Raw genomic sequence first — 26,412 nt, 5'->3', positions numbered from 1 at the left:
GCGCGTTCCGCGTGCGTTATTAGGCACCTCTAATTTCGTGACGTTGTTGTCAAGAAAATATCGTTAGTCGTCAAGTGACTAATATCCAACTCGATCTACCAGATCTGAAAAACCCCCATGTATTTGGAGAAACGTGTGACAGACGTTCAAATTACCTTGATAGCCCAACTTTTTTGCGGCGACATTTGACGATGGTTGATCTGTTGAATCATCTCCTTTTGGCTTTGCCTGTAACGATAGGCTTCAGAAAATAAAGATGAGTCAATCTGAGAGTCCTACAATGGGCTTTGGTCGAGGAACGCCAAACAAATCGCAGAGTCGATTCCTTGCGCTCTTGAACTCTCCATCGGCTGACATCCTGCAATCAAAAACGACAAGCATTAGAACTATGGCTAATGGTACAAAGAAAGTAACTTCACCACGAAGTTTCAGTAAGCAAACCCAGAGCTTCGTCTAAAACATCCATGGGCACAATATCATCAAATGTCTGTAAAGTGACGTAGAGTTGATCAGCGACCTCTTTTCGCACCTAAAACCGTTACAGATAAAAATACACTCGCTGTCCTGCGTGAGAACGTACCCTTGGATACGCGTGGCATAGTAAAATGAGAAGACGCTCGAGAGACGTCGAGCGAGTTTTACCGGGAAACTGAAGAAAGCCACAAAACCTAGAAGTGTAGCCGCTTCAATTTTCGCAATATCAGCGCGAAGTTGGCTTACACGCTTATGCTATCAATTATTTTCTTCATATTTCGAGTTCTTGCGATTTCAGTTTTACACAGAATGCAAAGGTCGAGTAAGACCAATTCGCTAAAAGACGCTCATGTGGATGCAGCTACGTCAAACATCGGTGTTCGGACCTTTCGCGTTGAGCCAAGTTCTCCAGGCGACAATTTGCAAGTAGAAGATCAATGAGCTTAAACATGGGAACGCTCACTCTACAACAAAGACTGCCTATACCTAGAAGCAGTATTGTAATTCCAAGCAAACCTCTCCACTTTGAGAAACTTTTGAAATATTTGGACTAAAGTAGATAAAATGTTCCCACGTTCGCTAAGAAAAATTGATCGAGAGTATAATAGGAGAACAACGACAGAACCTTTCATCGTTGTCATTCAAATACTTCAACAATGCAGAGCTACTATACTGTACCTGTGGGGCGTAATAGTAGTTTAATTAAGTACAGAACGCATCGACTTGACTTTGGTTACCAAAGATTTTGTGAGGCCCCCAACGCTTGCTATAAATCCCAGCAAAGAATTAAACCTATATTCTGGAAACGATAGAAGTTGGACTGTTCTCTCAAAACAGTAGGGCCGAGTAAACCACGTGAGGGTTTCAGCATCAGATCTAGAAACGCCATTGAGCTTTAGAACGCCCTGAAGCTCAAAAAATCGCACAATGGAAATATTTCCTTCAATTTATCCTGATGCTTGATGTGTGGAATGGCGGGACTAGAGACTCTAATGCCAATTATAAAAAGAGCAAATTCGTCACCTCACTTATCTTGGTGTAAGAGTCGCACAAACATTTCTCCAGATAGCAAACGAATTTTGTCTATTCCTTCATTCATGTGTTGAACGAGAGAGCAGAAGATCCGCGACGTTCTACGAGAAATCGACTCAATGACTCAAAAAGATGAAGTCCAATTTCTTATTCACATGTCCGATGAAATCCAGGCGATTTCAGAACGAGCTACAAGATTGGAAAATTTCTCCAAAGCTTCAATGCCTGCCTCTCTCACCCTTATAAATAAAAAAATACTTCTCGACGCTTATGGCTAAAAGCAGCAGTTACCAAGCGCCAACGTCCGCCCTCTCGTCTCTCGTGTAGTCTTCCAGAGAGCTGAGCAGCGTAGAGAAAACCGTTTCAACTTGATCTCGAGAAAGACAAGGCTCAGGAGACCGCAAGCCCACAGTTTCGCATAGGCTAATAACAAAATACATTGGGAAAAAAGAGATTCGATCCTCACACTCACTTTCCAAGGGCTCTTATAGCGTCTCTTCTAGCTTCAGCATATCGAGAATCAATTTTTCTGTCTCCACTGAATCTCGACGCCTCAACAAGCCCGTTCAATACCTATACAAGTCACTCGCTCGCTTGACAAGCCAAGAACAGTGATTACGCACGCAATCAAATTTTGAAGTGAACATCGTCTTAGGAAGCTTCCCCAGGCCAAGAGCAAAGCCCATGCTATAAACGGAATATTTTTAAGCATGTATAATTGTTGGTCATCGCACCGATCGAATTCTAAAGGACTGTGTAGCCGCTCCAGATATTTTTCAATTAGTTGCGCTAGAGAAATAGTAATCACTCGATAAATAATACATAAAATAGAATCCCACAGTGCATTTCCGCGTTCGTTTCAGTAGAATAGTACGCAACAGCTAAGGCTTTCAGAGCTTCCAAGGCTGCATTCTGTAGGATTTACACATTATGCATTCGTTCTATCAGTTAAATTACAAGCAACCTGAATCCAAGGATCTTCGTAACTGATGTATGGGATGTTTTCGTCGATGACAGATTGCCAGACACCTAAGAATTTTGAAAAACTATCTTTTCTTAAAGTGGATGAAATTACCGATTATAGATAGGCCGTAAAACGGAACAAATGCGAGAGAAAGCTTTTCTATCAAGGAGCAGACTGTTGGAAAGAAACAGGTGCTGCCGACCTTTGAAATGTCTATAATTTGACTAAACGTTTACCTGCAAATCGTAACATTTCTCCGTTAGGACCTCTGATCAAAAAAACACAATGTGAAATAGCTGGTTAGAAAATTTCTAAAAGTTCCAACTTTAGAGAATTCATCTCATTGAACTTCATAAAAAAAAACGACATATGAATTAGTAAACGCAATTGATGCCTTCTCCCATTTACCTTAGGCTCAACATCACGTATTTTAGATAATTTTTCCTTTCCTAGTACGTCTTCGAGACTTCTACAGGAGTGAACATTCAACTAAACAAAACCCGTGGCTTCTATAAATGATGCTTACGATTGCCTAGTCTTAGCAACCAATGAAAGAGCATGAGTTACTTCGCCTAAACTCAGCAGACCTCCATGCTGCGCATTCACATCGATGTCCAAAGACCGCTTCAACAATTGAGAATAGACTAAGATCATGTGCTCAAGATAATGGTCTCTCGTAATTAACGTAGTATGCGCACTCTGATTAACAATGTAATCTGGATCTAGTAGAGTGAACTTGTGCAAAGCTTGAGATGACAGCACTCTAAGGGCACTAGAAAAAAAATCCTAGCAAATAATATCCTGCACTGCAAGAACTAAATAACCTGTCCCAGTGACAGGTCTTAACAGCTGTCAAATGATCGATGAGAGGATGAGTGTACTCAGGAAAACGACCAATTTCAACACTACGTCAATACAAAATACTTATTTCCAGATTTAAAAAATCAACAGAAGTACCTGAGCTTGAGATAGGTGTCCGATCTATTTCCAACAGCAAAAAAGTCAGCAATTGTTATGATCTCTATCCCATGCGGAAAAACGCCCTATAATCGAATATCAGCCGACAATGATAGCGATAGAGAATCGAATACCTGACGCCCGACGTTCTCTTGAAAAGCAGCCTAATAATTAGATACGCGTACACTTTACAGCTTTCCCCTATAAAAATACTCACCGATGCTGCTCGTCGACAGTTTATTTCGCGATCAAAAACGGCAGTTATCACCAATGCCCTGTACAAAAAAATCAGATCAAAGAAATCCTAGCAGAGCATCAGCTACGTAGATACACTGCAATTTGCTGAACATAAGGTAGAAATTCTTGAGGGTCGTATGCCCGTGCAAATGACCAGCAGACGTAGCAAGCGGCATCCCTCACGGCCGCGCCTAAGTTTCAATGTCCTAATTTGCAGCTGTGTTATCGGTGTTGGCTTACCTATGCTAAATAGACCTTTTCTGTAGTCGTATCCCAAAGCTCTTACAACAACCGGAATAACTAAAATAACTAATTAAATTCAGGCGTCATTGACTTCCAAGTGAACCTTCTTTGAGTCTCGAAGGAAGTAGTAGTCCCCGTCTTCCCAATTCCGCAAGTGCAAGGCAGCCTCCATGCCAAGATCCATCCGTTTCTTGCAAACTGTAAGAGCCGCTAAAAACGTCTAGAAAACAGACCAGGAAAAAATTACGTGAAGCAAGTGAGAACAGTCGATATAATGTCGTCAGCAAGATCTCTTGGCAAACGTCCAGTGATCCTCCCAATTCTGAAAAACATACATTAAGTGCCCCACAGATAAATGACGCCTGCTTCACCCTTTTGCCGCTGACCATCTCACAATAGTGTCCTTGTCTTTCAGAGCAAGAAAGATGTGCTCTGCAAGAAAATCAGTCGAGGTGTATGTATACAAAGAAGCGGAGATTCTTTTTCTACCCAGAATTTCTTCCACTATTTCAGGCACATCGTACTCTTCGTCTTCGCTATTCCCAACCTCGACGACAGAACTAGAAGTCTAAATCAATGTCAACTAGCAGCGTTATTGTCATCTGAATAAAAACGTCACTACCGCGACGGCATGGCCATCAGCTGGTAGACTTTGTGTCAGAGATCTGGTTCCTCTCTGATATCTGAGACCAACTCTTCTCAGAAACCAGGATTTGATTAAAATATGAACTAAATCGCTACCTCCACGAAGCTATTCTCGTTTTCAGAAACACGGCGCCGATTCTCTGTTAAAAAATAGCGCCACGTCGTATCGTGACAAAGACGTCCGGTTCTTCTACCTGAACGAGTTTAACTGAGAGCTTTCTGAGAAGAATACCATTAGCTTGCAAAGTCCCGCTTCCAACAAGAATCTTCAAGACAAACGCTCCTAAAGCAAAAGTTACAACTCAAAAACAGAAACTCATACGCAAGTGAATATATAATTACCGTGGTCTTCAAGGTTTTTTCTTTGGCCGTGTTTAAAGATCATAGCCTAGGCATTTCAACAACAATAAGATGTCGGTATAATGAAATCGGTATTAATCTCGCTACCATGGTAGATAGAGCTCCTTGACGACAGACCATGCTTTCATTTGAACTTCCTAAACCCCCCATCATTGGACATCTCAATAAGCCCAGCCAGCCAAATCACCCTCTAAGAGTTCACAGAGCCACTTGAGCGCGTGGCCCAGATATTGCGAGCTAATATCCGGACGGGAAACAAACCTACGAAAGGATTCGCATCGGTGAGGCAACACCTATTACTGTTACTTGGCGAATAGAAGAGCTGCAGCATCTTGGGACTTGTCACTCATCTGCACGTATTTCTATGCACCCGGGTAATTATTATTATCATTATCAATAATAAGAATTTTTCTTTATGTATACTTTGCAAAGAGCAATAATCCGGTTCGTCACGGACGTTTCCGTAGAATCAGAGTCGAATCTTTTCATGTCGAAAGGGGCCATGACCAAAATAGAGAGCCAAACCAATGACACGTATCGTATTTCCCATCTCTGCGTGTGAGAATTAAAATTGAACCATCGAAAACGGAAGCAAAGAGACGCGCTCTCCCAACCAAAACGTCAGAAGGATCTTGAGATTCGGCCAAACGTAGGATGGGCTCCAGATGAACGACTTCATGAGGAAACAACCGAACAATAGATTTGTGGCCTCGAACCTAATGCAAAATTGATGTAAATAAAATTATTCGGCAATACACGTGTAAAGTGAAAAAGGAAGTTTTTGAAGAAACTTCTAAGTACTTTGGTAATGATGTAGAGAAATTTGAACGACTGGTGAACCAATCCTGGAGCACTTTGAGGATCGCGGGCCAAACCAATCAACTTTCCAACGAGTTGCTCTAGAAACCAAGGAAAGCATTTTCCAGTAAAACTTTCATCCACGAGTCTCCAGAGGGGCTTGCCTAGAAACGGATCCAATAGATGAGGCTGCTCTTGGTACTTGTCAAAAATGACTATCATAGAAAGGAATTCCTTTACAGCGAGAGCGGCTTCCTTTGTCCCTCTCTAACCAACGAATTTCTCTGCATTTGCTTCCAACGCCAGTTCGTCGTCGCAAATTGACTGCATCTCTCCTATTAGATCATTGACTTCATTTTCTTCCTGAAACCGGTTCAGAAGAGGCAATGGAACGTCTCCGTCGGCTGCCGTATCCATCTCACGACGAAAACACCTAGCGCGCGCGCGCCCACGTTTGAGTTGCAGATGTTTTTCGTCGTCGAAATCAAGGACGTTATCTACGTAAAGCCTCATCTACACGGAAAAGATCGGCTAGAGTCAGCCGTGCATATTCTCAACAGGAAGTATGCTAACAAGGTGAGAACTCTATCCCCCCGCGATGAGTTACGTGGAACCACGGTGGAACGGCGCTCGTGCAGGTTCTTTGTGGCATAGGCTTGTGCATAAGTCTTTTTGACATCACGAAGATCACCGATCTATCGATTTCTGATAAAGATGGCTCTGCTTGCTCCGAAGGTTTGCCTTTCTCCAAAAAAAATAGAAAGAGACATTGAGGCATTCCCCAGACCATAAACCTTTTATTCAAAGGAAAGGGTCTGAGGTTTGCCTTATTAAAAAGTTTCTGTTAGTTCGATTCAGATGTGCCGCATTTCGACCCTTTCAAGGAGAAATTCTCATCGGAAAGGTGAAACGATGCACCCAGGAAGGAATCCAGAGTAAGCGTTTGAATGATATTTGATTAATTGATTATTGATTGGGGTTTAGTTTCATTAGGATTTTTCGACGACATAACTGCGCCGTCAGCTTTGCTTCCGCATCCTTCTCAATTGTACGTACACCTTCGAAATGTGCTCGCATAAACGAGAGATAGAGAGAGAGGACAACTCCTTTGTACTGCTAGTGATCAAGAAGAACAGACGTGGGTATGGGCATATAAAGCGGACGAAAACGACGAGTCTCACAATCTCTACTTCGACATCGGAGAAGAGATACGATTCGCCGTCGTTCAAGATCACTTCACGGACATTTCGCCTCAAGCCGCCGTAACGGCCAAAGTGGAACCAAACGACGCAGACGATACGGCGTCGGCTAAGAAGTCTCCATATACAATCACAGTAGAATCAAAATAAGAGAGTTTTTCAGCTCTTAGCTTTTTTTGTTTTTTCTTTAGGCGAGTGTGAGTGAGCCTGGACTTGGACTTCTCTCCTGGTGGCAGTCGTAGACATGTTCTAGAACTTATTTATTTATTTATTAACGCAATACACTGCAGTGTATGTATAGTTTACGTCATGTCAACAACTCCTCAATAGAAATGAGCAAACGTTTCTTACCACTACTGCGCTTCTCCTGACGAGTCCTTTTCTGCCTCAACATCATATCCGTCTATGAAAAGAAAGACATTTCAATTAGTGGAGAGTCCGAGATGATTAGTCGAAATATTGGATAGTGACCTGAAGATGGCAAGGCATCGCTTTGGGGACTGACTGCCTCTGGCTGGCTCGGAACACCAGCAGAAAGAGCAGCAGATGCCGTTGCCACGGCAGCCTAAAATACGTTACCATTAATTAAGATGATCAATTCTAGTCGTTTTTAGGTACCTCAGGCATTTCCCTGTCAAAATATAAATCAGTTTCTTCCCCTTCCGCAAGTCTGAAAGACAATGCATGAGTATGGGTGCAGCAAAAAAAGCACTTGCGTCACCTATGTCTTTTTACGAGAACGCATTCGCCGCCCGTGTCGGGATCGATGTTGAACACGTTGACAATTCCCTCCGCAGTGACAACGAGAAGACGCGGCACCTTGTTGATGCTGAAAACACAGTATAGCGCAATATAAAAAAACGTAGTAACTCACGTTGTAATACAGCAAACGTTCTTGGTGCCAGCACTTGCCAAACGAGCCACAGCAAAGGACCGCTCTTGACTAAAAACATCAGTGACCTGAACAAAGATAAATACAAAAAGAGAAAGAAAACTCTAAAAAAATGACCTGTGGAGGGAGATAGCTAGCTGGAGCGGATAGCGCTTTGCTCATGAAGCCAATCCACGATTGAGGCTCCTCGTCTCCTTTTCCACTGCAGCGATGGTCGTTGGATAAGAGGCACGAGTGGGGCGATTCTCCTTACCTGTCCTTCACTCCTTCCAACTTGAATATGTGAACGGTTTCCGTGTTGCTCGACGAGCAAAGATAGAGTCCGTCCGTGCTGAACGCGAGACAGTGTATCTGAACGTATCTATGAAGAATCGGTTTGCTATGTCAGCGGAAAAATCCGTGTACAGTAGTACCTCTTCACTCCACGACGGAACTCATAGAGTTTGCTTCCTGTATCCGTTGAAAATACTCGAATAACTGTGCCCTGTTACGGGTGCAGCATTGCGAGAAATTCGACTAGGGTACAATTGCTATAATAATACTTTCTCTGAAGCAGTCGCTAATTTTTTTCCATTTGTATTAAACGCCAAGGCAGCTAGGCGACCATCGTGAGCTTGGATCATCGTAACTGATTGCTATAAAAAAATCAATGAGCACGCTGATAAATTCCTTCTATAAATACACCAACTAGGTTAATGGTATCAAATATTTGAACTTCTCCAACTTGGCTACTGCCCGGAAAAGCCAAATAGCCAGAATCAGGATGAGAGGAAAAGGCACAGACGCCTTAGAAAGAACAATCGGTCTTTCAAACTAGAACATAAATGCATAGAGAATAACCTCCAGGGTTTGGTGGCGTATCTCGGATCGTGTGAATGACCTGCAAATATCAAAAATATCATTATGCAAAGAGAAACTCAGCTATTCAATCGATACCTTCATGTCTTTGATGCTGTGAATGTACAAACTCTCTTCGAGTACAACGACCAGTCTCTGTTTACATGGAAATGCCTTAGCAACGAAAAATCTCTTCGTTCGCTAACTTGCCTGTCGATTTAATTTCACGTTTAAAATGCTACTAGAGTAACTGTAGTTGCAAATTTCCGTTCCTTTCTACAAATTCCAAATGTCCACGTGGAAATGCACGTGTCACACCCCAAAATCACCTTGAAATGATAAACGCGCAGTTTTCGAGGATGCGTCAGCCCGACAACGGCAACCAGACTGCTCGAAAAGAGCCGTTCGACCATGCAAGCGTCTTCGCCGACTAAAAAAGAAACGAGGCGCGAGCGTTTCCTCTTCACGTGACCGTGACGCGAGCTTGAGCCTTCCGCTTGAAAATTGCGTCAAATCGTACCCATTTCGTAGATTTTGTCAAGCTTATCGGTCGAAGAAAGACTGTAGAGCTTGAAGCCGCGACGCGACGCGACGGAAAGCGAACTGTGCTCCCCAATATCGCATTCTAGACGTCTTATGAACGCTATAAAAGCTTGCCTGCAATCTTGATTGAATGACGCTCCCAGGAAATCAGTTGCTTTTTTCTCAGCAGCAGAGTCCATCGTCAAGGAGAATCGTTTAGGAGAAAGCAATGCGCGCTACCGTGACGTCAGTAGCCCTGTAACCCTGCAGCAGAGATATCTCTTTTATATCTCTGCCTGCAGCTAGCGCCTTGCGCGCGAACGATAAGTTCGTAATGCTATAACTACTATATCTCCCTACTACTTCAGGAGAAGTGAACAGCTAATACAAGTGCCTACATCTTTTTTAAAGCACAGTGAAAAAATGTCAATGTTCAGCTCGCTGCCAAGGCAACCTGTGTAAGAGGCTCCTCCAAGTACTTTGCTAAAGCGTCAGCCTAGAGAAACAAACGACTTACATTAGGCAGAAATTGCAAGACAAAAGCCTTTACCTTCGCTTTCAAAATTCCTATCGCAACGTCGCGGTGGGCGTAGATACAAAGCAGCTGATTGGCTACGCGAGATATTCCGACTTTTCCTTCCTGAGCAGAGCAAAAATGCAAACAGTTACTATCCATTCTTCTATCTCCCTTACTCTGCAATTCACGAGCAGAAAGTTGAGATTTTCGTCTTGAAATGCCGTCTTGCCTATGCGTTCGTAGGCGGCCCAAATGTTCGACGCAATCGCCGCCGTCACTTTAGCTTCGCGATCGTCCTCGTCTGACTTCGAATAGGCGAGCAGCGTTCCCTCGTTGTTGAGGAGCCTAAAAGGGAGGCCCACTTTCACTGATTCTGCTGGAACGTCTCTCCGTACTTACATCGTACTTAGGATGCCTCCTGTATTCGCCTGAGCGAGAACCTGTGCAAGTGCTCTCGGCTTTAGCATGACTTTCGCGTCACTTGGCGAATGTTGGCGAATGTTGACGCACGCTAGAAGCTCGACATGGCCGAACTTGTCGTCAGAAATCTCGAAGCGCTCGTCGACGAACTAAGCGATTTCGAGCGAGTTGGATTGTTTACGAAGCAGGAAATACGGTGGAGGATTTTTTGAAGTTTGGGACCCCTTTCGGGAACCTGTTCTCCACAGGGCAATAGCTAGCAAAAGACGAACATTCGAGTACGGAATCAACAAACGCGTCGCAAAGAAGCAAGATTTTCTGGAATATATACAGGTAAGAAGGAAAAACTGGGATTTTTCGAATCTGCACGATGATTTCTTCTAGTACGAAATAAATTTAGACTGCCTTCAGCGCAGGAGACGAAAGGTATTTCCTAAATGTTCGTATGCCTTATCAAATAATGTAGTGCTTTGCTGTCAGACTCTAGGAATTCGACTTGATCCCAAACGAAAATCTAATTTCACGACGGTTCGTCACATTCACCAGCTCTTTCAGGCATGGTTATATTTGAGATCCTAATTGATTAATTAAGTAAAGAGATTTCTGTTTTCTTCCAGCTGGCTACTAAGAAATTCAAAGTAATTGTACTCACATAGTGTGGCCAAGTGACGTTCATTCCTTTAGGCTGACGTCAATTTATGGATCCAGCATGCCCAATATTGCCATAAAGAGGTACAATTTAACTCAGTCCCACACGCAGTAGATATGAGAACTACAACTTGGGGCTCAGGGGAGTCATAGGAAGCTTAGCCAAGTCTATGGATCTGCTCTCCAATATCATCCACGTAATTCAGGTGAGGGACAAAAGTACTATTGTCTGTATAGATATTTACGGTGTGTTTTTTAAGGCTTGTGGATTGCCGCTGCTAAGGCTGAATTTGAAGTGAATAAAAACGTGTCTGCAGCCAGGTATTTTGGAACTGCAGTTCACCACGAGTACATTCATTTTTTGCTTAGAAATGTAATGCTGAAAGGGTTGAGACTAAATCCTGAATCAAAATATCTCTGGTGGGAGGTAAGCTTTTTAGAAATTGACGTTCTCCAAGAAGAGGATGAGAGAATCAATGACGTTCTCTTTCAGTATTTTAGATTTGAAATGCTATATGTTGACAAGGTGATTGAGACCAATGCATTTCATTATCTCTATTCATGTGCGTTAGATTCGAAAGCGAAGAAGGGTCTTGCAACCTGACGAAGTATAAAACAGTCAATGTTTGGTTTTTTTTTGTGCAATACACTTCCAATTCCAAGGTCGATCCCGATGAAGATGCGTCTGATGCCATCCTAAATTATAAAGCAGCTCTTATAGTATTTGAAAATGCTCTGAAAACCATTACGGGTTCGATAGAAGAGTACACGCGCGGTAGAATTTATCCGGTGGCTCTTATTAGATGACCCTAAGTTTTGTCTTAAATTTTTGACGATATGCCAGCTCTTCGAGGAGACGGAGAGCGTGCAGGAGAACATTTATCACATGTAAATAGTTCATCATCTATATATATACATATGTAGTTAGTGCGTGTGACGATTTGTTTAGTCTTGAAACGACGTTTTCACATAGCGAAGACGCTCTAGACTGTATGTCTCGCCAGCCTCTCAGCACTCTGATGTACAGTGCATCTCAAAGAAAAACAGAGCCGTCGTCTTCCGGTTCTAAAACTCGCATTTAGCGTCATTGGACATAAACACTTCAAATTTAGATATACTGAAAGCGGAAGGCGACTGCGTCGCGAAATACCATGAAGCGGTGGAAAGATTGTCAACACGTGAGCAAATGTAAAATTACGAGACAGCTTATGAGTATTCGTTGGCAGTTGCAATGTGGGATTTTGGCCTTGAATTCTGTTTTGAACGGCTAGAACAAAGCACAAGTACAAGCGCAGAAGCAAGAAACGAGACGAAGGTGTGTCAAAAGGAAAAATAAGATAAGAGAGTTGTTTTGATGTTGTGGCACCTTCACAGCGTCTTCAGAGGACGTTCGATTTTTTGGACGAAGCTTCCAGAGAGCAGAAGCTCTCAGAACGATTCTCACTGAATAGAGTAAAAGCGCGCGATTTCATAATTTCTAAATGTCCGACGTGACGTCGTACGCGTTCTCCAGATCGATCTCTGCATGAGGATTGGTTCGCCCGACAGAGCCAAGCACTTTGCGATCGAAGCAACTAGAGTGCATAAGAACTCGGTCTGGGCGTGGCATAAGTGTCTCACGATTCACTGTCAATTTTTTTCGAGTGAGTATCAATCATCTCGTCTCTTTCGGTGTGCGACACTGAAACTTTTAGGCGAAAAGGGCGTCATCTTTCAATTGTTTGAAGCAGCTGTTGAGTCCGTTTCTACGGAGGTGGGTGGCGCTTTAATTTTGTAATTGGGGATCCCACAACCGTCAAAGATAAGCTAGGCCTCGCTACCTGTGTGGCTCCTGTGGGCGGAATATTGTCGGGCCCACGTACCTGAAGAAATCGAGCGCGTCTACGTCGTAAGTCCGTGCTTTTATATGGCAAAATTGAAATTTTTTCCACAGAGAAGCTGTGAACAGCATAAAGTGGTAGGCGACGCGATGAAATTGGCGTACGTGGACTGGGCGCTCGTCACCTGCGGTTTGCCGAAAGTGAGAGAAGTCTATCAAAGGCATCAATTTACTGCGTTTTTTGTCCGCCTATAAATACAAGTGCACTTTGTTTTTAGTCTCCTGAGCGTTCGTCCCGTTCCGTTGGCTCTCTATAAACACTGCATAGAATTGGAAAATTTGCAGGCAAGTTGCTCTTTGTTTTTGAAGCGAAACTCGCGTGGATGATGTCGTTTTTCGCAAGGATCCTTTTGATAGCCAAACACTGAGAACTTTATACAGAGAAGCTACGGATGAATACGGGAAAAGCTCGCCAGGTACGCGCACGTATTGGGCCTACCCCCAGAACTTCGATTCGATGAATTGTCTTAGATCTTTGGATCGATTACGTTCGCTTTGAATTGTTGTCTTCGGAGAAGCCAGCGGAAGTTGTTCCCCTTATTCAGTGGCGCGCTATCAAAACTCTAAACGGTGACCTGGTATCAGACTTTGTAGGAAAATGTGCATGCCTTGGACTCCAAACTCATCAATGATCTACTCATCAGGCGCTCTGATGAGGCCGCTTACGTCTATATAAGAGAAAGCGTTTTTATGGCCTGTCTTTCCACCCAATTTGCACGTTCCATGCCCAATTTTTCTTTTGCCCAAATTACTGTACCAACATGAGAGGGCCTTGATTTCGTCACCAGGAAGGCGTCAACATGTACGTGGTCATGGGCGGCGTCTGCGGTGGCGTCTCGCCAATTTGAACTTTGACAAGTTTGACATCTGCTTTGAATTTGAAGCAGACCGTGTTTCCCTATTTGATTACTCCGAATGCGTCTGATTGGCTGTCGTCGGCACCGCCGGGGAGCGCGGCACGAGCGTCGCGTCGCCGATCGGACAAGGGGACTTCTTTGTCTTCCCACTCCACCTGCCCCCTTTCTAATTAGAATTGTTTGTGCGACCTTAGCGACCTAGCAGAAACCCGTCCCACATTCGACGAATTGCGCCGGCGTTGGCGCGTCCGTTCGTCGAGCGCGAGATCTTCTCGGAAGACTCCGCTGTCGCAGAAAAGATTGCCATCGCACGTGTTCGGCGGATATTTATGCGAAATCGGGGGCGGATATAGAAGGTCGAGGTTCAATGTGCATATAAACGCGGTCACGCTCGGAGAGCACCAGTTGGGTCATCTGCACCCTCGCAGCAACGAGACACCTGTCGAGGTTAGTTAATACCAACCGAAAAGCATCTTTCGCCACGAAACTTGCACATAGAGAGACGATATTTGCAATCAAACGGCGAAATCGACGATGATTTGTGTCCAGTCTCTTCTACCAGTCCACTGGGTACTACTAGTTGTGACTGGTCTGTTTTTCGGGTACGTACTAAGCGGTTTTTGTTGGCTTTAGCACGAGTTCTACTTGTACATATGATTTTAGATCTGCTGCTTCACAGCGTAAGTGCAGGCCCATGCACGTCACGACATCGAAGGCCCATGCATACAGGGAGATCGTTCGTCATTAATAAAATTGCTCCCACGCGATCGTCCACCCACATGTCATTCTGCGGTGTCACTCCTACGTGATCTCTTTGTTATTTGCCCTAGGTCTCTGCTGGACTAGCTGGATCGATAGAGATGATCCTTCCGGCACGGGAGACTTCGAGACTATATCCTTATTGAAGTTGTCAAATCGCGAAGTCTGTTCGCATCCGCAAGGAATCAGCTGCAGAACGAGAACCGAAAGTAATATTTAATTAGGAAATGGAGATAAGATCATACCAGAGAAACTTCTTTCCCATCAGAAGTCGATTCAAGAGAAACCGGTCAGAAATTGACGTGTAATCTTCAAACAGGTCTCGTATGCCTAAACGAAAAGCAGAACGGATTGTGCTTCGATTACGAAGTCCGCTTCCTGTGCCCCTGCAGAAAGAGACGTATGTGCTCCGCCTACAGAAATGCCCGGAGTCACGTACAGTGCGTCTTCACCTTTTAGACAGGTGTGGGGGCACGGTGGACACGCGAGTCGCTCCCAACGGATACGTATCGTTCGATGGGTCATCTGGCGACAGGTCAGTGCAATGCCAATGGCTCATTCGAGCGCGAGAGGGAGAACGCATCAAGCTTCACGCCGTCTACGAGTCGCCTCGAAAAGGGAGCCGCTGCCACGTGTACAATGGAAAAAGAAGCGACGTGCTGCCTGTCTGGTCAAAGACTCGAAGCTACAGCGAATCTGTTTTTCTCCTTTCGACGAGCAGCACTCTTCTGATGAGGTGCTTCGTCCCGTTTCGCTTTGCACGTAGCACGTCTGTACGAGTTTGGTACTCCGTCGTGAAGAGTACGATTTACAGTCCGGTCACGTGATTGATTCTAAATTTTTGCTCCCTAGAACCAGTCTCGTGGAAACAGTGCGACTTCGAGCAGAAAGATACGTGTCTGTGGGACGTTGGAAAATCCAACTGGGAGAGAGGTGAGAGCAAAGAAATTATAATGTTGTGACGTAAGATGCATGACGTAGTGTGTGTGATGACCAATCGCGCTGGTCAGAGGCTACTGTAAAGTTGTCTATTTCTTCCTCTAGTTTCTTGTGTCGATGAAGACCGCAACGGCATTGGCTATCGTGGAACAGTGTCCTTTACAGAATCTGGACACGCATGTCAGTGGTGGTACGCCCAGTTTCCTCACAAGCATCCCTTCAGCGACACCGATCGTTATCCCGAATTGAAGAATGCGCAAAATCACTGCCGCAATCCAGGAAACCTTCTATCTGGCCCCTGGTGTTACACCACGGATCGTAGCACCGTTCGTGAACTCTGTCCGGTCGGCGAGAGAGTGTGCAAAGGAAAACGATGTAATGATTCCGAATTTTGTGTAGTCATTTAGTCATTTAGTGATGCTTTGTTTTAGCGAGTTTCTTGGCCCTCGTGAAGAAGCCGGCTTCGCCGACTGCAGTGTCCACGGGACCTATTACAATCATCGAAAGTTCTGGAACGGCTTTGGTTAGTCCTCTGTTTGCACCGATTAAGTTCAAATGCTTGAGATTTGATTACGTTCTCAAACCCAATGCCACCGGAAACGAGGCCATCAAAGTGTTTTTTCTTGACGTCAAGGGCAATTCGCTGACAATTACGACGTTCCTTGGAACAGGAACGCACGACTGGCGCGAGGCAATCGTCAAGATTCCGCACGACGTCGAAGTCTACGTCAAAATCGAGGCAGTCGGTTTGCGAGCAGACAATTGGAAGACAGGAGACGTCGCCATTGACAACGTAACGATTAGCACGTGTTCAGAAAGTAAGGGAGAGGAATCATCTTACAAATGAAATCCGTGAAAATATATTCGCTTTAGCATTAACCTGTTCATTTGGCGAAGAAACGTGCGTCGTTCGAAGCGACGCAGGAAGCGGAACGTGGTCGCTCAACGACACAATTTCTAAACCCGTCTACTCTTTTCATCTATCCCGAAAGTCGTCTCGACGACCGTTTCTGTCATTCGTCGTCACTCCGGACGATCGTCGCACGACGGATCAGTGCATCATGCTTAGCTATAAAACGTCGTTCGCGAACAGTAGCGCTACGGTGACCGACGTGGCGAAAGCGGCGAAACGGTCGCGCGTGTCGTGGCAAAGTCGTCGCGGGAAGCACGACGTCTCGTGGCGTACGATTCTTTTTCCGCTTAGCGATACGCTCTGGGAGGCCAACGAACTCATGGCTCGTAAAGTCCGAATCTATCCCTACGACGACGTCGAGACGAGCGAGGGCTTCTTCGATGTACGGTCTCTGAGGACGATTTTTCCGTGCGGAAAAGGTATGCTATAGGCAGGTTTTCCCTATAGAATGCTAATGTTGTTATTTGCAGTTCGTAGCTGTACCTCGTTTACGCATTCGGATGTCATGTGCGGTTGGGAAACGAAGTCTGTGGCGCCGAGAAACTTCTTTTCGTGGAGAATAGAAGGTAGGAACAAACTCAGATATTGGGGTTCCCTCTCTATGATGTCTTGTGTTTGCGATCCAATTTCCGTTCGATTTTTCTACTCAATTTAGACTACATCTGGTGTCATTTTTAGCCGTTAACCAACTATGGTTTACTCCTTTGCTGTTATCCGCTGACAATATGATCGAATACATTCAAAGTCCTCCCATTGGAAAGGAAGGCTACAACTGCTTTTCTGTCCAGTATCGCGTTCATACACCCTCGTATCGACTCTACACCGATAGCTACCGCTTCCAACTGATCGTCAACGGCGAAATATACGTCAACCGTCACTTAGACTCGGTCTCGGTGTCTCAAGACTGGCATATGGACGTAATGGACGTTCCCGATTTTGGCGAGAGCGGAAACGCGGTGCAAGTTCGCTTCGAGTTGTGCGCCAAGTGTCGCGTTTATTTCAAGAGTTTCGTTTTTACCGAGCAGCACTGCAGAACGCCCACGGGGGAACTGAACGGTAAAGGTCAAAAATCAAATCAAACAAATTTTGACTTCTTTTTTTTCGACGCGAAGACGTCGACGAGTGTTCGCTAGTGTCGGCGAAAAAGTGCTCGGACATTTGTACAAACACGTTCGGTGGCTACGAGTGCTCTTGCTCCGACACGTATCGATACTTCTTGTCGTCCGACAATCACACGTGCACTCGTGAGACGCAAACGACCTCTAGTAGTTTATTTATTTTTATATTTATTTCTCTTACAGCTCGATGTTTCTCGCCGTGCAAAAATGGGGGCAAATGCGTCGCTTTTAACCGGTGCTCCTGTCCGGATGGCTACACCCATGACGACTGCTCTGTTTGTATGTCAAAACGATCAAACCTTCCTATGTCTTCATATTCGGCATTTGCTTTTAGTGTGTCCCCCTGTTGTGCTCATCAATGGGACGGGACAGATCGACTTTCGTCCCCCCCTATCCCGTTACTCCGATCTATTTTGTTCGTGGACAATCGAAGCTCCTCCCGGAAAGAATGTCGCGTTTGAAGTGTTGAGGCTTACGTCGCTTGGATACTGGTGCGACCGCTACGTCAAGGTGGAAATCAGCGGCGGTCGCTCGAACGGCTCGTCGAACGATGCTCGCACCATTTCCATCTGCGGCGATCAGCCCAACAATCACCGCGTAGTGTCGATAGGCAACCGACTTACGGTTTCATTTCTACGGCATCATTACCACGGCACCTTACGTTTCCAGGCCAATTATAGAATTACAGGTATACGCTCTTAGTAGAACGCACATGCAGGTAGATACATTTTTCCTATAGATAATGACGTCTGCGTGGTACGCTGCTCAGACGCCCAATGGTGGCAAACGTATATTTTTTTGACATGCCAATTCGTCGTCTGATGCGTGTTTTAGATGCTGTCACAATTTTCTTATCGCGATGCCCAACGTGCTTCGTCAGGGCGTCACTGCCGATATTCACATTGCGACGCAGGGCATGAGGAATTTGTCCGACTTTCAAGCTCGCCTCCTCCGAGACGGAAACGTCACGCTGACGGCAGGAGCGTTCAGACAACTAGGTAGTCCAAAATAGAAATGTTGAATTGATAGTCTAAATATGTGTATCCTGCAGTGGACGGATATGGATCTGTATCGTTTGAGGTATTTGAATCAATTGCAGAGCGTTTTCCTATGAACAATCTTGTAGATACCCGAGACGTTTTTGTCGGGCAAATACATACTGGAAATCGACGGCGTAGCAGCCGACAGCATGTCTAGATTGAGCGGAGTTGCCGAGGTGGGAGTCGCTGCGAAAGGGCCGAGCGTTTTAGTTCAAACGGAAAAGCCCGTGTACAAGCCCGGTCAATTGGGTTAGAAATTTGGGTATCAAAATAGACTGTATAGCCGTGTGTCCTTTGTTAGTGCGAATGAGGCTGGTTGTCTTGGACTTCAATATGAAGCCGTACTCTAAAAACGTAGGCGTCTTTGACGATCTAATTGACTCTTTTTTTTATTATCTCTGCTTTTAGATCTCAGTCGAAATAGCTGTACGTCTGGTTGTATCTTTTATTGTTGAATTTATCACGCTTTTTGTAGGATGGAAAAGGAACCAAAGTCTTGCAGTGGCTAAACCTTCTTCCAACCAATGGTAAATTGTTTTCTGTGATGCCTCGTTTGTGAAACATTTTTGTCGCAGGCGTTCTCAATCTCTCTTTTCCTCTGTCGTCTCAGCCGGTAGCTGGAACGTGGAAAATCGCTGTCTATACGGAATACCCGGAGTTCATCAACGTACAAGTCCGGACAGACAAATTTGACTGATTTAAATTGATTATTCTGTAGCCTGTTCTGGTGCAAGAGACGTGCTTTACAGTTCTAGAATACGGTAGAACTTAGAGGTACAGAATGTACGCTTTTGCCTAAATAATAGTTTTAGTTCTGCCCAAGTTTCAAGTGAACCTTCTTCTACCCGAATACTTGGTAGACGGCGACATTGAACTGAGTGGAGCTATTTCAGCCAGGTGAACTCTTAAGCTTTTCTTGCAGCTGAGTTTCATACTTCATCTGATCAGATATACGTATGGAAAACCCGTGAAAGGTCTCGCCTGCCTTTACTTCACCACCCTTCATCAGTTCCTCAGTCCATCAACAACAACGCACTGCGCTCAAGTAATGCAAACCTTTGCTTTAGAAACACCTATCATCATTTAATCATAGATTGACGGATTGTCCGATTTCTCGATGAAAACGTACGATCTGTCTCCCTACTACAAATACTCGTCTTTCCGCTACGTCCCTCATTCGGTGGAAGTCAACGTCAGCGTCACTGAACAAGGAACGGGAGCGGTTGTGAATGAGTCGCAAATCATTGCGATCGCTCGCAGTCCCTACGTTCTCCAATTCGATCCCGGAACGCCGACCTACTACAAACCGGGATTGCCTTTTATTGCTACAGTACGAATTTCGAGTCGCGTCTGTCTCTAATACGCGTGTTTCAGATTTCCATTGTCACGCCGGATTTTCGTCCTTTTCTGAACACGACGGAGCTCAGCGTCAGCCTCGTCGGAGACGGGCAGCATCTGACGTCGTTCTCCGTCGAGTCTATAAATGGAAGTGTCCAGTTTGACGTCTTTCACAACGGCAACAAATATTACGATCGAATGGTTATAAGCGTAAGTTGTCCAACGAAATGTTTCTTGATAATATTATTATGTACTTGTTCAGGCTTCTTTCTCGGTCGACGAAAAAACAGTATCTGCATCTTACACTGTCAAGCCAAGGCAGTCAGCAAATAACGACGATTTCTTGTCTCTGATGTCATACGAGCCCGTCCTTCAGGTGAGACAACTAGAACGTTCGGTGCGTGAGCCTGGATCTTCTAATCCGTGTTTGGTCTTCAGCCTGGGGAAGAGACAACAATCAGCGTTTTCACTAACAATCCCGTCTCGGCTGACCTTCATTTACTAGTACTGGATAGGATCGTCGTCAAATAATATTCTACTCCCGTTTCGTAGGCAATTGGACGTGGTAAAATACATCATTCGTGGAAAGTCCCGATGCAATCGGACTTGTCTCGTCTCTACTCGGGCGTCTATCAGTTCGAATTGCCGTTCAATGCAACGTGTTCTCTCTCTCCCAATTTCTTTCTCGTCGCCTACTACATCGCTGCCAACGTGGGCGTCGGCGATGTGGTGAAACTTCAAGTGGCTCGATGTTTTGAGCACAAGGCAAGTTCTGAGCTCGACGTACAGCATGTTCTTGATCAGTCTTTCGTAGGTCAGCGTCAATTTTAGTACCAACGTTACTCGACCGGGCGAGAATGTACAGCTTTTCATTAAAGCCGCTCCCAATTCTCACGTTAGTCTGACTGCCGTGGACAAGAGCGTCTACCTCGTGCCATCTCTTTGCACGGGAAATCAAATGACCTCACAGAATGCAAGCCTCGTTTTTCGCACCGTTAATTAATTAATTTTTTGCATTCAGGTTCTGCTTGAAATGCAGAAATTCGATACATCGTATCGACCACCCGCGGTTTCTTCCGTTGCCGACGATGGGCTTATAAGCGACGACGAGGACGGGTTCGATGGAAGTGGCGGCGGTGGAAGTGGTTTCCAACCAGGTGCTCATCTTTCGTGGTGGAAGCCCTGGTGGTCAGCGATTGATTCGCCCTATATCTTCAAAGTTCGTTTCAGACGTTTGTTCGGAAAAGAAGCATTTATGGCTCTTTATTTAGGATCCGGGCATAGTTGTCATCACGAATGTAAAGTTTGATAGCAAGAAAGACATTCACTACGTGAAGAGACAAGCAGGTAGTCTAGGATACAGTAAAACGTTTTTCTGTGCGAGTCTAATACTCGAATTGTAATGCTCAGGTTCGGCTGATTACGGAGATGAAGACTTAGGAGAGAACGGCATCAGCCCCGGAGGTCGAACTCGCTCTTACTTCCCTGAAGCCTGGTTATGGGACGACTATGAGACGAAGTAAGTCAAACACACGCAGAACTCACATGCTAAGATTTTATTGATTGGTCCGTTTAATTAAAAGTGACGACGGCGAAGTCGTTGTCAATGCGACGGTGCCGGACACTATTACAACTTGGATTGCGGACGCTTTCGCTCTCTCCTCTTCGGCTGGTTTTGGAACGGCAACGGCTCCTTCTCGTCTCGTCGCTTTTAAGCCGTTCTTCGTTTCGCTTCGCTTACCCTATTCGGTCATACGTGGAGAGGAGGTTGCCATTCTCGCTACGGTTTTCAATTACTTTTACGAAAATCTCACGGTGGGGAAAATCGTGCGCAGATCAAACTAATCTAATCCTTTTTTTGTACGTAGGTAACGGTTGCTTTAGATTTGCAGACAACGGGTGGTTTTGAATTTGTCGGCAACTCGAGCGAAATTGAATTGTTTGTCAGAGCTCAAGACAGCAGAACGATCCGCTTTCCTATCGTACCTAAGAAACTGGGACGAATTCCTCTGAGAGTATCGGCTCACTCTGCTCTCGAATTCGACGCCATGCTGCGAATGCTTTTGGTTGAGGTAAGGCTGTCATTATTATTACTACATACTGTAGTTTGACACTGCGTTGCACGTTTTTAGCCTGAAGGCAAAGAAGAGTCTTATTTCATGAGCGTCTTTATGAGCGGAGAGCAGACAGAAACGTTCTCTCTTTCACTGCCAGAGCACATCGTTCACGGTTCTTCAAGAGGATATATTACCATAAGCGGTACGTCACTTTTGGGAAGTTCTCTTTTTTCCCTCCACTATTAGATCGTTTAGGGGATTCGATGGGGCCCGCTATCAATTCGCTTGGTAGCCTGCTGAAAATGCCGTACGGATGTGGAGAACAGAACATGATCAATTTTGCGCCAGCGGTAATGGTGAAAAGATATCTGACATCAGTGGAAATGCTCACACCTGCCATCGATCGTACAGCTACACGCTACACGCAGATGGGTAAATCACTGCAGGCAAGTAGACGATGCTTACTACGCTCTCTCTTTATAGGCTATCAGAGACAATTGACGTATAAGCGGAACGACGATTCGTACGCCGTGTGGGGGCAGAGCAGTGGCTCTGGAAGCATCTGGTACGGCAACGACTCTTGGTGAAAAAGTTCAATGATGTGAGCTTTTACTAGTTTGACGACTTACGTCCTTCGCATCTTTGCTCAAGCGTCGTCGATTATGTATCTCGATGAGGCGGATTTGATTCGAACAGCTTGCTGGGTAATGCGAATGCAGCAACTGGACGGATCTTTCAGAGAACCGGGACGATGCTTTCATCGCGACCTCTTGGTAGTTGAGAGTAGAAAGGGAAAGACGTTTAAATTCTGACTCAATTTCAATTAAGGGCTTCAAGGATAATGAAGAAACTGTGCGAACGGCGTACTCGTTGATTTCTCTGGTTGAAGTCAACGGCATCAAGGTCCAGTTGATGTGTAGACCAGTTAAATTGTGGATGAACAAAATATCTTTAGCCGATTCAGTGTTACGGTGCAAAATCGTTCACTGAAGTGATTTCCAAAACAGTTCGGTTTTTGACGTCAAAATCGGCTACATTGACTAGCGACTACTCAAAGGCAATCGTTGCCTACGCTCTAAGTGTTGCCGATGAAACTGACGCCGCTGCCTCTGTCCTACTGGAGAAACTAGAAGAATCAGCTAGAGTGCAAGGTACAGCGCCAAACATTTAATTTTAGACCCGCACTTCAATGAACCTCGCTCTAAGGTTCAAAAAAGCATTGGTCTTTGGGTTCGAAGCATTGCCACTCGTCTCGCCACCATTGTCCTTCTCCTCCCGGAGCAATTGAAACAACGGCTTACGTTCTGCTTGCCTACGTCGCAAGAGGAGACATCGTTTCAGCTCTTCCGATCAGAAACTGGCTCATATCGCAGATGAATGGCAACGGCGGTTGGAGATCCACACAGGACAGCGTGTTGGCTTTGATGGCTCTTTCGCTGTTGTCAATCAAGCTGGGCGTCGCTAGTGAACAGGATGTGAAGGTCGAAATGACTGCGAATGATGGAACGAATGCCTCGTTTATTGTCAACGATGCCAACAGACTCATTACGCAGCACTTCGAGGTGGGGGTACATTAAACTTGAGACTGATAAATAATTTGTATGATCCTAGGTTTCTTTACCAAACCACTTGAGATTTGAGTCTTCAGGCAAAGGAGCAGCAATAGTGCAGGCAGGATTAATACTTTTGTCGACTTTGAATTCATGGGATGTCTTTGTAGGCCGCGGTTAGCTACAATGTTCCTGAGGTGGCTCCAGAGTCTTCCTTTGAGATCAATGTTGAAGTGACGAATAAGTGGATTCAAGAGACTCCGACAGTAGTCACTCCATCGGCAACAACTTCGCTGCCATTGGTTACCAGTTTTCCGACAACCGACAGCCCTTCGACTGCACCTGTTCCTACTCCTACCTTGCAGATAGACGACAATGGATTAGAATTGAGTACTTGCGTCAAGTGCGTTTTTTATGCGTTGCAATTCTTCGTTGTTTCAAAATTGATTTTCAGATGGGCTCGTCGTGATGTGAACTCAGGCATGGCTATCGTAGAAATTGGCTTCCTGTCTGGTTTCAATATTGATCAAGCTAATTTAAGATCAGTAGGTTCATTTTCTTTGCCTCATACTTATCAATTCATCGACGTTTTTATTTAGCTGGTGCACGACAATGACATCTCTATTCAGCGCTTTGAGGTTGATGGAAGAAAAGCAGTTTTCTATTTTGACGAGGTAGACAGCAATAGCTTCATTAAGCATGTCTTCTACTACGTTTCTTTGCCAAGCTTGAGTCGGGTAGAAATATTTGCTTCAATTCGTCTTTTACGCGATCGTACTGCGTAGCCAATTTGCAACCCGCCTTCATTCAAGCGTACTCTTACTACGAACCAGGTATGCAGACGTGGTTGCCAGCTATTTGGGTGATATTTGCACTTCCCTTTTCTGTAGATTATTTGACGGACGCTACTTACGGACCTCCGTCAACAATTTCGAATTCTTTGAATGCTTGTCAATCTCCGGCAGAAGAAATTGAACTGGATAATGAAAGTGAAGTTGATGTTCTGCCATCTCAGCAGACGTTGTCAGAAGGTAATAGCTTTGCAGCATGCACGCGTGTCTTTTAGTTATGAGTCTTGCTTCCTGATAGATGATGAATCTTTCATTGATGCGATGTAGAAGTTGTTCCTCCTCTCTGACAGGTATGCGCTTTTTTGTTTCTCGCTGTTTGTGCTTGCGTTTTTGCGATTCTCGCTTGAATCGCTGCTGCTCTTTGTTTGCGCTTTATTAGTTAAACGTCTCTACAACTATACAAAAGCATTATAACGACAAGAAATAATGTCTGTCTCCGCTAACCGTTCGGATTAAAACGACAGTTTAGATGACGAGGAATCAACACGTGCCAACTCCAACAGTGCCAGCTCGTAGCGCGCGAGGACCTAGAATAGAATGACTTTTTGGTGGCTCATTTCCGAAGTTCTTCGACGTCGTTTTGAACTGAAAGTGTTCTATTGGACTTAAATCAACTGCAAACAGCCAAACGGCGACAAAAAACGAACGGTTTGCACCCCAATGGCCCGTGTTGCTCCGTTTCTCTTTGAGCTCCGAGTCTTAGAAGACCGTACGTTGGATGTCGATTTAGTCCGACTTTTGCTTTGTGATGTCCATTCTCCGAGCTTGATGTAGCTTCCTGATAGGTATTAATTGCTGTGCGTCGCTTTACGGTTTAGCTTCGCCGCGTGCTGTTTCTGCTGTGGTATTGGATACGCTCTTCGCTTGCTGTTTGAGTATGGTATGCATGTGAAGGCGCTTTATTAATTAATTCATCTTTACGACTCAAAACCATGAAACAGCTTACGGAAAATAGTCATGAAACACTCATTTTTTTGATGGGAGTTGAGCAAAACCTAGACTAACAGTGATTCCTGGATACGAGTTGTACACAATAACCTGAAGACTTTCTCCTGACTGTCTTAAATTTCCTAACGGAACTGTGAAGGACGTCAAAACACGCCAGGCATGATAAGATTTTGCCTGGAGAACTCTGATGACAATGCCTTCATGAACAGCAGACAGAAGTATGTCCACATTCTTAGATTTTTCATATGTTTCTCTCGATTGGTTACTACATGAAATCTGAGAATGCTTGGTGTCAATGATTATTTCCATCATTTTTGTTGCTTTCTCGTCGCCAGTTTTCAGTAGGCCTATCGCAACTATTGGACAGGATTTGGGGGAATCTTGGATTGCATGAATTCTTAGTGAAACGTTTTGAAGATAGAGAAAGTATGACAAAGTTTCATTCGATATCTGAAGCGTAGCGGTAGGATATTTTAGCGTCTCTGCTCTCTGCACGAAACGTAGTTCCATTTCAGACCAAAAATTGTCCGCAGTTTCACGTTGCTTCAATTCAAATCCGACGGAATGCTTCTTATCAAAACCCAGACATCGACGTGATTTTGCTCTTGCGGAGACCAATAGATTAGCAAAAGGCTGCTCTTGATTGAAAGAGAAGGCAGCCTCAACCTGATCCATTGTTTCTTTATCTATGGCTCCTGATGCACGAACAGTTTGCAATTCGTCTAGCGTCATTAGACTAAATTGAATGTGACAAAGAAATTCGTCAATGTTTCTGTCAGGTTGTGCGTTTCTCCAAAGAAGAAGACCTCGAAAGAGTTGAAACTCGGTGGCTCGAACTGCGTCATTCTGTACTAAAAGTCTGACGTATTCACCCTCCATGTCCGTTGCGAATGCCTTGCTTCCCAAAACAGCATCTGTCTCTGCAAACAAAATACTTTGGCACTTGGCGTGCAAGGAGGCATCAAATTTTTCGCTGAAGCTCAAGTATTTGCATACATTAGAGTAATCTACGTGATTATAGAGCCATTTCAAACACTCCTTTTTCAGTGGTATCACGTTGAAATAGTCGCAGATTTGCACCAGGATAGGCAAGCGGTCCACTTCAACTTCCACCTCGCCTGTGTATATATATTGCAAGAGAGCTTCAAATGCCGTAGGATCCGTGTTAAGAAGAGAAACCGTCCTTTGCTGACTTTCGGCCAATTTGCCGTACAGCATTCGATCCATGACATCGCTTTTAGCTGCTAAAATGAGCTTATGGGCTTTCACAGGAGATTTTTCAGGACCAACAAGAAACGTGACGTCAGAATGCACTCGATTTTCATAAAGCAGTGCAGAAACACTTGAGATGTTCGGAGCGAGAACACACGTACTCATGGCGTCGCTCTACAACTGTACACGCCCTGCAGACTGTACAC

At 44.8% G+C, this 26,412-nt stretch overlaps 6 protein-coding genes, 1 long non-coding RNA gene and 1 pseudogene across 8 annotated transcripts; 3 read left to right on the top strand and 5 right to left on the bottom strand.

Moving 5' to 3' along the window:
* Positions 1–12: 12 nt before the first annotated feature.
* Positions 13–6,153, bottom strand: LOC136200092 (tubulin-specific chaperone D-like). Its single transcript, XM_065990419.1, has 47 exons — positions 5,983–6,153; positions 5,875–5,925; positions 5,714–5,811; positions 5,527–5,628; positions 5,336–5,464; positions 5,219–5,274; positions 5,100–5,173; positions 5,000–5,049; positions 4,895–4,940; positions 4,747–4,835; positions 4,649–4,692; positions 4,530–4,590; positions 4,397–4,475; positions 4,279–4,339; positions 4,155–4,229; positions 4,011–4,105; positions 3,905–3,964; positions 3,759–3,855; positions 3,645–3,702; positions 3,562–3,591; positions 3,428–3,513; positions 3,295–3,375; positions 3,169–3,242; positions 2,997–3,114; positions 2,879–2,939; positions 2,796–2,818; positions 2,707–2,738; positions 2,582–2,644; positions 2,471–2,535; positions 2,346–2,418; positions 2,241–2,295; positions 2,130–2,193; positions 1,979–2,079; positions 1,798–1,929; positions 1,662–1,745; positions 1,503–1,607; positions 1,401–1,454; positions 1,212–1,350; positions 1,100–1,152; positions 991–1,053; positions 861–938; positions 721–810; positions 581–668; positions 420–529; positions 280–358; positions 156–228; positions 13–104 (listed from the first exon to the last, which is right to left on the bottom strand). Exons 1-47 carry the CDS (start codon positions 6,125–6,127, stop codon positions 79–81), a joined length of 3,570 nt encoding a protein of 1,189 aa, XP_065846491.1. The 5' UTR covers positions 6,128–6,153; the 3' UTR covers positions 13–78.
* A 4-nt stretch (positions 6,154–6,157) lies between these two features.
* LOC136200094 (DNA-directed RNA polymerase III subunit RPC8-like) lies at positions 6,158–7,257 on the top strand. The gene is made up of 6 exons (XM_065990421.1): positions 6,158–6,286; positions 6,349–6,445; positions 6,559–6,645; positions 6,695–6,758; positions 6,831–7,044; positions 7,101–7,257. The coding sequence occupies exons 1-6, from the start codon at positions 6,176–6,178 to the stop codon at positions 7,149–7,151; spliced, it is 624 nt and encodes a 207-aa protein (XP_065846493.1). The 5' UTR covers positions 6,158–6,175; the 3' UTR covers positions 7,152–7,257.
* LOC136200093 (WD repeat domain phosphoinositide-interacting protein 2-like) lies at positions 6,374–9,384 on the bottom strand. The gene is made up of 18 exons (XM_065990420.1): positions 9,296–9,384; positions 9,159–9,241; positions 8,968–9,068; positions 8,849–8,914; positions 8,738–8,794; positions 8,642–8,681; positions 8,490–8,587; positions 8,344–8,436; positions 8,215–8,285; positions 8,055–8,162; positions 7,919–8,003; positions 7,784–7,869; positions 7,631–7,738; positions 7,528–7,579; positions 7,381–7,474; positions 7,216–7,312; positions 6,892–7,158; positions 6,374–6,826 (listed from the first exon to the last, which is right to left on the bottom strand). The coding sequence occupies exons 1-16, from the start codon at positions 9,358–9,360 to the stop codon at positions 7,263–7,265; spliced, it is 1,257 nt and encodes a 418-aa protein (XP_065846492.1). The 5' UTR covers positions 9,361–9,384; the 3' UTR covers positions 6,374–6,826; positions 6,892–7,158; positions 7,216–7,262.
* Positions 9,385–9,484: 100 nt separating this feature from the next.
* LOC136200324 (ragulator complex protein LAMTOR2-like) lies at positions 9,485–10,177 on the bottom strand. Its single transcript, XM_065990701.1, has 4 exons — positions 10,077–10,177; positions 9,854–10,022; positions 9,711–9,800; positions 9,485–9,656 (listed from the first exon to the last, which is right to left on the bottom strand). Exons 1-4 carry the CDS (start codon positions 10,142–10,144, stop codon positions 9,594–9,596), a joined length of 390 nt encoding a protein of 129 aa, XP_065846773.1. The 5' UTR covers positions 10,145–10,177; the 3' UTR covers positions 9,485–9,593.
* Positions 10,178–10,182: 5 nt separating this feature from the next.
* On the top strand, positions 10,183–13,399 carry LOC136200323 (U3 small nucleolar RNA-associated protein 6 homolog). Of its 2 annotated transcripts, XM_065990700.1 has the most exons (24): positions 10,183–10,293; positions 10,346–10,430; positions 10,482–10,523; positions 10,578–10,652; positions 10,715–10,735; positions 10,782–10,829; positions 10,888–10,951; positions 11,006–11,066; positions 11,115–11,172; positions 11,239–11,271; positions 11,318–11,353; positions 11,409–11,496; positions 11,549–11,633; positions 11,695–11,807; positions 11,858–11,923; positions 11,972–12,060; positions 12,120–12,197; positions 12,259–12,388; positions 12,440–12,498; positions 12,556–12,633; positions 12,679–12,785; positions 12,843–12,909; positions 12,968–13,040; positions 13,096–13,398. In XM_065990700.1, exons 1-24 carry the CDS (start codon positions 10,202–10,204, stop codon positions 13,254–13,256), a joined length of 1,809 nt encoding a protein of 602 aa, XP_065846772.1. In that variant the 5' UTR covers positions 10,183–10,201; the 3' UTR covers positions 13,257–13,398. The 2 variants fall into 2 exon arrangements, with proteins under 2 accessions (XP_065846772.1, XP_065846771.1); XM_065990699.1 differs by having other exon boundaries at positions 12,556–12,785; positions 13,096–13,399.
* LOC136200325 (uncharacterized) lies at positions 12,780–13,634 on the bottom strand. Its single transcript, XR_010673344.1, has 2 exons — positions 13,064–13,634; positions 12,780–13,010 (listed from the first exon to the last, which is right to left on the bottom strand). It is a non-coding gene; the product is annotated as an uncharacterized lncRNA (long non-coding RNA).
* Positions 13,635–13,760: 126 nt separating this feature from the next.
* LOC136184101 (CD109 antigen-like) lies at positions 13,761–24,437 on the top strand (annotated as a pseudogene).
* A 575-nt stretch (positions 24,438–25,012) lies between these two features.
* LOC136184093 (BTB/POZ domain-containing protein 6-A-like) lies at positions 25,013–26,253 on the bottom strand. The gene has a single exon (XM_065970938.1). It carries the CDS (start codon positions 26,219–26,221, stop codon positions 25,013–25,015), a length of 1,209 nt encoding a protein of 402 aa, XP_065827010.1. The 5' UTR covers positions 26,222–26,253.
* Positions 26,254–26,412: the final 159 nt, after the last annotated feature.

The sequence above is a fragment of the Oscarella lobularis genome, chromosome 2 (genome assembly GCF_947507565.1).
Source record: "Oscarella lobularis chromosome 2, ooOscLobu1.1, whole genome shotgun sequence".
Classification (NCBI taxonomy): domain Eukaryota; kingdom Metazoa; phylum Porifera; class Homoscleromorpha; order Homosclerophorida; family Oscarellidae; genus Oscarella; species Oscarella lobularis.
The sequence above is the reverse complement of the archived record's forward strand: the minus strand, read 5'-3'. Positions and strand labels throughout refer to the sequence as shown.